General features: G+C 39.5%; 1 protein-coding gene across 8 annotated transcripts in view; it reads left to right on the forward strand.

The window, feature by feature from the left end:
* The window catches only part of myrf (myelin regulatory factor), a 32,520-nt gene extending 25,374 nt beyond the window's left edge, over positions 1-7,146 (forward strand). For 6 of the 8 annotated variants that reach the window (XM_074632730.1, XM_074632725.1, XM_074632727.1 and 3 more), the window contains 12 exons: positions 567-639; positions 723-805; positions 908-976; positions 1,080-1,163; positions 1,997-2,064; positions 2,193-2,267; positions 2,350-2,580; positions 2,755-2,848; positions 3,250-3,312; positions 3,600-3,705; positions 3,885-3,959; positions 5,068-7,146. In XM_074632730.1, coding sequence (XP_074488831.1) covers positions 567-639; positions 723-805; positions 908-976; positions 1,080-1,163; positions 1,997-2,064; positions 2,193-2,267; positions 2,350-2,580; positions 2,755-2,848; positions 3,250-3,312; positions 3,600-3,705; positions 3,885-3,959; positions 5,068-5,148 — 1,102 coding nt within the window. In that variant the 3' untranslated portion in view covers positions 5,149-7,146. The remainder of the gene's footprint in view (positions 1-566; positions 640-722; positions 806-907; positions 977-1,079; positions 1,164-1,996; positions 2,065-2,192; positions 2,268-2,349; positions 2,581-2,754; positions 2,849-3,249; positions 3,313-3,599; positions 3,706-3,884; positions 3,960-5,067) is intronic. The other 2 variants (XM_074632732.1, XM_074632733.1) reach the window with 1 other exon arrangement.

Raw genomic sequence — 7,146 nt, forward strand, 5'->3', positions numbered from 1 at the left:
TGTCAAACCCCTTGGCGTCACTTTTCAGTCGCAGTAAACACGTGCGCAACGATGTGAATTAAACAAAATCACTTAGTTTAGGAAAACAACATAGTCGGGCTTAAAGTTTCTATGTTTGTGAAGTGAAAATGAGACTTAAGGTTGTGAACATGGGACATGAACGAACAGCTGAGTGTAACGTGAAAGTGAAGCTTAAGGCGCTGAACAAGAACAGGGGTCTCCTGGATAAAAGCCCTGTGATTGTTGGGCCCGTCCCGCCCACCCGGTGTGTGTCTTTTGCCTTTTTAAACTACAGTATGTCACCACCACACTCCCGGAGCATTTTCTCTGAGCGCTTTGTATTGTCATGGATGGGTTTACATTGTGGTTAATTGAAAGCCTGGTTTCCTAAAGGCGCTAAAGGGTGCCTTGTGCGTTGGTATCACTCGCCGATGACAAAGCGTGACAAAGCCTCAGTATTTTACGCCCTGGGAATGAGAACGGGCTGGTGTTACACATTGTCAGAGATAATATTGTATGATTAGAAAATAATGAATAGATTTCTTTTGTTTTTCTCGTCCATGTAGCCAATCAGGGAGTTATTTCAGCAGAACAGGAAGTGGCCCTCTCAGGAAGAAACCAGTCAAACCAGGGAGCAAGGTCTGTGTTCATAATTACGTATTTAAACAGTGTTATAAGTGAACAGCAGGAACTTTAATGTAATCTATGTGTTTTTATTGCAGAGTCCGACTCCAGATCAAGGCTGCATCAGCCAGAGGTTCATGCAGGGAACCATCCTGGCGCTGGTCATTGTCATGGCCTTCAGGTTAGACTGAGCTAAATGTGTTAAGGGAGGGAGTTGTTGCTTCATCTGCGTGCAGTAGTGACATGATGATGATGTATTGGATCTGTTCTTGTCTTCCGACAGTGTCATTTCCATGTCCGTCCTTTATGTGTTGACTCTTCACCACAGAGGAGACGTCACAGAGAAAGATGGGTACGTGCTGTTGAGGGAGAAAGTCAAACTTTATAGTGAAATAAATCAATTTTCCACTTCTTCATTAATGTCTTTCTATAAAATCTGCTCCTGCTTTCTGTAGCCATGTTCCTTCCTGTGTTCTCTACGTCTCTTGGATGCCCATCTTCACTGCCACTGTAACTTTCTGTCCTCCTGTCTGCCCATGGTACGCTTTCAACACCTGCCTTTCTTGCTACTTCATTGTTTCATTGTCTGATCTACTCTTTCAGTCTTATCTTTGATTGCTTAGTTGGGTGTTTCTTTGTTCCTGTATGAAAGGAGGTCATGAGTCACGTATCTAAACACCATTAAATGAATTGGGTTTTGAATGCATCATTATTTTACCTAAAGCAAAGTTCCCACTACAAGACTTTCAAAGCCGACAGATCGCAGTTCTGTTCACACTACATAACTTGATGTCTTGTAATCATGAGTCTTGAAGTCGTTGTGGTTTTCACACTACATGACTGACCGGCGACAGGGGGTCACACACACACTACAAGATCTTTCACCCCCCGATGAGGTCTCCAAACTATGTTTTGTCACGAAAACACACGCGAGAAATACACGGTAAATGATGTGATACAATACGCGAGACACATTGCTGATGTTGTTGTTGGCGCGTGTTTACAAAATAGCCTGTTTCCACCAATTTCCACACTCTTTTTTACTATTTATTCCCCCTAAATGCAACAATAACTTTGCTTCATGTTGCAAATGCAACACATACAATAAGTTCCTATTGTTACAGGCGACCCCTCCTCCCTCAGGTTTCCTCTCAACCCGTGTCTCGCGCTGTAGTCAATGAGATCAGAGGCAAATTGGCGTTGGCTCGCCGCTCGCACAACAAAGACAGGAGCCGAGATGCTCGAACACCGATGTGCGAGTGGCAAGCCAACGCCAATTTGCCTCTGCAGAAAATCAGGGCTAAAGTCGTGTAGTGTTAAGTAGGCATAAAGCATGCCCTTGACCTCCTGTACTGCAATCTGATTGGTGCAGGTCCAGAGCTGCACTGGGATCCTCACGCAAGAGTCCATATACTCCACTGTCCACCACCCCTGCACCAGGTGAGTGGAGCGACTGACCACCTAACTAAGTTTGGTTCAGCAATCAACAAGTTCACTCATATAGGCATAGTGAATAAAAGTGTATTTTACTGAGATCTGATTCTCTCATTCTCTCACAAATCCTGCAGCTTGCTGTTCAACTACAACCCTAAACAACCAATCAGAAACAGCTTTGGTATTGAATAACAACCAATCCACACCAGGTAAGTCAGTACATATGAGATGTTCTCCTGTACTGTACAGTACATTTGTCTTGGATGCAGGTTAACTGTCTTCCTTCTCTAGATTTAGGCAGCCCGGTTCCCACACCAGGTACTATAAGCAAGAAGGCCAAGTCCAGACCGATGGACAAGGACGGCCGCAACAGAAACCGTCTGACTCACACCTCAGCACCTCAGTACTTTGCCAAGTCCAAAAGGCCGGCACCTACAGACCAAGGCGGACTGGGATCCACCAACCGTCTGCCCCCAGGTCAGCCGACACTGCCACGCAGACAACGCAGCCTTCACACAAAGGGTAAATCCACCAACACAGCCCAGACATGACACTTTCTTCGTACATATAATATGCAGTATGTAAACACAGTAAAGCCACGTGTTTGACAACAGCAAACAAAGCTTATCTACATACTGTACAGTGGAATGCTACAGTATGGGTGCTCATAGTTCTGCTTTTTTTTACTTTTTGCAGGAGGAAGGTCAGCTCCCTCTCTGACTAGTCTACATATCGTGGAGACAAACCAAGAAATCACAACACAAAGTTGCGCAAGACCTGAAAGCTGCAGGTATATACTTCAAAGTTGTACTAGCCTTGAGTTGACATTGTACAGATGGGTGACAAATTAAAGGAAAAAGCAACATAAAGTGTCCTTTTCCAAGTCTCTGAACTCTACTGGAGGGATGAAGACCATTCTTCCAAAAGATATTCACTAATGATGATGATGGTGGTGGAGACCACTGAATTACTCCTTGTTCCAAAGTTTCCCAAAGTCCACCTGAGATGATTATGAAGGCCATAGCTTGTGATTTACTTAATTTTCAAAGCCCTGTATGGAAGTATCTGCATTTATTATGTGTCTCCGCTCATTTATTCCGGTTTCTCCTTTGATTTGTCGCTCGTTTACACAATTACAGTATGAATTCAGGTCTTAATGCTTAAAGCTGATACTCTTTATGTCGACTCCAGCTACACAGTATCACTCCATGGAAAAAGAAATTCCTCCATCTCACATATCACTTTGCACATGACGTGAGTATACAAACATCACACTGTCTACATAACTGCACGCATGCAATGGTAATGCTTTACTTTGCGGGTCCCTAAATTTCTACTAATTTCCAGGGAGGTTTCCTGTAAAGAACTGTGTAATGTAGCACTAATCATTCATTAAATGATATCATAAGTTCTAAATTACATTCAAAAGATTATTAGGAAATAATAGATCCACAAAACAAAGTGTAACCTTTGCAACTGAAAACCAACGTTTCAGCTGTAGGCCACATAAAGAGACATGAAGCGTATTTGATTCATTACAGGTCTATGAACAACGTGTGGGTACGACAATGTGGAGCCACCAAGGGACGTTTATGTCCCAACCACACGGAGACAGAGCTCTATGGTGGACAGAGTACATCAACAAAGGTATATCATTGATAATCATGATCCATCATATAATCAAAACATAGTTTTTTCTTTTGTCATTTTTTACCACTAAAAGTATGTTAAACAAGCATTATTATTTATCAAAACTTATTTCCCCGAGGGAACTGCAAACTGCTTATTTACTGACTCATTATATGCCTGATACTTTTGTCTCTAAGGGGACTCATCACGTGTGGTCGGTGCCCGTGCTGTCCTTCCAGGACATCACCTATCACTTCCGTGTCTCCCTGTCGGTGAGTAAACATGGCCTCCAAAATATGAGGGGCTTTCCGGCGCTGCGTCGTTCCTCTCTACTGTTTGATCCAATTATTCTACTACTTAGTTTGAATCAAGGTTATAACAGTTTAGACGTTTCAACTAGTTTTTATTTTATTTTATTTTTGCCTTTTTATGTAATTTTAGTTTTTTTATGAATTAATTTTAGTTCATGTAGTGTTTAGTATTAGTTTGATGTTGTTAGGGCCAGGTATAATGTCTCAGAAGTAAGTAGCTACATATACATACAAAATATATGGTTGGAGAACTGTATAGGAATTAGGGCTGTCCTGAATACCAGTTTTTGGGCTTCAAAGCCTCGATGAGAAATATTCAAAGGCAGCAGGCTGACATGTTCTCCTGTCTGTCTGTCTCCATCTCCTCCGTTTAAGTGCCTGGGACAGTGACGCTGCTGCACTACTGTACACAGGACAAACAGCGATATCCGTCTGAAAATAACTTATGATAATTAATGTTGAATATGAATAATTAAAAATGTTTTTTTGATTGTTCCTTATTTCATGGGCTATTTGGGGATTTATACTTTATTATTACAAACTTACATACTGTTTTACATAACATAAACAAAAAACAAAGCATTGGAATACTTATTCGGAGGTTGATTACCATGGCAATGGTCGAAGCTTCGAAGCATTCGGGTCAGCCCTAATAAGAATGGCCTTAATGTTTAATGTTTAATCTTTGCGCTACTTCAGTGTCCGATGTGAAGCAATTGCGGCATAGCGCTGTCTCCTCGAATGTCAAGTCCGTTCAATTTCTGTGGTTCAGCGTCACGAGAGTTGACGGAAATTCATGCCATCTGTTTTTTTTGGTAGTGATACATTATGGCTGAAAAACTAAAACTGAAATACATGCATTTTTATTTTATTTTTATTATTTTTTTAACCAAGAAATATCATTTCAGTTTAGTTTTTTTCTTAAATTATTTAGTTTCAGTTTACTAACAATATTTTTCACTGTTTATTTTCATTTTAGTTCCAGTTGTAGTTTACAATAATAACCCTGGTTTGAATAAAGTCAATGACTGATTCTTGATTTTTACCTCCACATGCTTTTCATTGACAGAGTGAAGTGATCTGTGCCACTGAGGGAGAAACCTCATCATACTCTGACTACCATTTCCTCATCCGAAGCAGCTGTGTGTGAGAAGGAAGACGACGTGTCCCGGTGCCTTTACAATACACCACGTTTTTCTTTTGTGGTTCCATTTTGTGTTGTTCCTGTTGTGATAGGATAGGGCTTTGTCTCATTATTGTACATTATCTTAAAAGATATTCATACAGTACAAACTATAAACCACTGTCCCCACTGTAATCCCCTCCGTATGTACAGTATATGCATTAAGACATCTCTTTGTGCTGTGATCACTGGAGTTTTACTGAAAATGTTTTAGATCACTGTTAACTGAGTCCATGATCAGTTTATAGCTCATTTTTATTAACGATCACCAAGTCCATACTTAATACGAGCCATAAATACTTTTTATAATCAGAATTCAAGTTTCTCAATGAAGTCCAGGATGAGATACTATACATGACACTGCACACATTTATGTTTCTTTTTTTTTAAAATACAATGAATCTGTATGTACACTGAAACCAGTATCAACTGAAAACAAAACCACTTTTCAATAGTTTGATACACTGGAGAGAGAGAAGATCATTGGCTTCTGCTCAGTGAATGGTTGCAGCTCGCACTGAAAATATACCTCAGTAGTGCACACTGGCACCTGGGTCTCTACAGAGGAGCATTATGTCTGAGGCTGCTGCAGTCGACTAGACGGTCTGCTGTCTCCTCATGCGGCATCTGACTACTTTACAGAGAAGGAAATACTCAGTAGTATTTCTCTCTCAATTGTGACATTGAATGAAACATCAAATTGTTACAAGTCATACTCATTTTAGCAGATTCACTGGAAGACGTGCGATAAGACTGGAAAGTAAACAAATCACTGGACATGAACGTGTAGAAACACTGACAGCTCTTAGCATCTCATAGTGGAAACACTGACAATATTTCTAGAAACACTGGAAAAGCTTACATTGTATTTTGCTAACTGGACAGAATGCTGGCGAGGCAATAAATGGCATACATCATTTCAGGTGCGTGCCCAATCATTTCTCTAAAATGATAAATCTCAGCTAAGAGGCGACTCAAACGCTGCTTCAGCGATGGAAATTCATTTTACTGGCTCGATCATAAAGCTGAGAAGGAGTTGCATTTATTTACGCACACTGCAGAGATAAAATTGGATATTATACACTGGACTGTTTTGCGTATTTTTCTGGATGTTTTGAATACATTTCCTGTGCCTATACAATTAAGAATATGCAGTGATAACACTTTGAATATAACTGAGTTGTATGATGTTTTCTTTTCTATTATCCTTTATTGTTTGAAAGCCATCCTCCACTTACTCTCACCACCATGCTTTAGTTAAAATTTACTTTAAAATCCATATTCCATGTGTGTGTCTATTCAGAAATAAAAACACAATAGTGTATCTCAAATGTAAAATCAATATTAAATAGGAAAAAACAGCCATCAGACAAACGTTTATGGAATTTATCATAATATTAAGACACTGTACAATGCTTTCAGTATAATTATTATGACTTCAGTGGGTATAGTGTACTATTTTAGCTTATTTATAATGCACCAGCTAGCATAATGAAACCACTGTAGCACTTTTTGCACTGTATATATGAACTGCTTTTGCTCTATCCAGTGCACCAGACTGTTTTCATATACTCTGGTAGAACTGCATTGCATGTAACTGTATAGCTTCATTTTGTTACTACCAATGCTCCTTTTTATCTGATGTGTTTTATCATATTGTTTTTATAGTTGATATTTTTTTTTGTGGGTTGTTGTATTATCGATAATATATTAACTTTTAGCTAATGGACCGCAGAAATGATTGACAAGCATCTAAACACACACACACACACACACACCAATACATGTATACTTTTAGCACTATTTGTTAAGAGAAAATGCCATAACACTTAAAACTCGCTGAGTACTTTAATATCACTACTTTATCTTTTTAGCCCATTTTATCATTAAATTTTCAAAGCCTTTTGTCAAAAAATATGCTGTAATACTATGTAAATGCATGTAGTAAATACATTTGTGATTGAA

The sequence above is a fragment of the Sebastes fasciatus genome, chromosome 4 (assembly GCF_043250625.1).
Source record: "Sebastes fasciatus isolate fSebFas1 chromosome 4, fSebFas1.pri, whole genome shotgun sequence".
NCBI classification, from domain to species: domain Eukaryota; kingdom Metazoa; phylum Chordata; class Actinopteri; order Perciformes; family Sebastidae; genus Sebastes; species Sebastes fasciatus.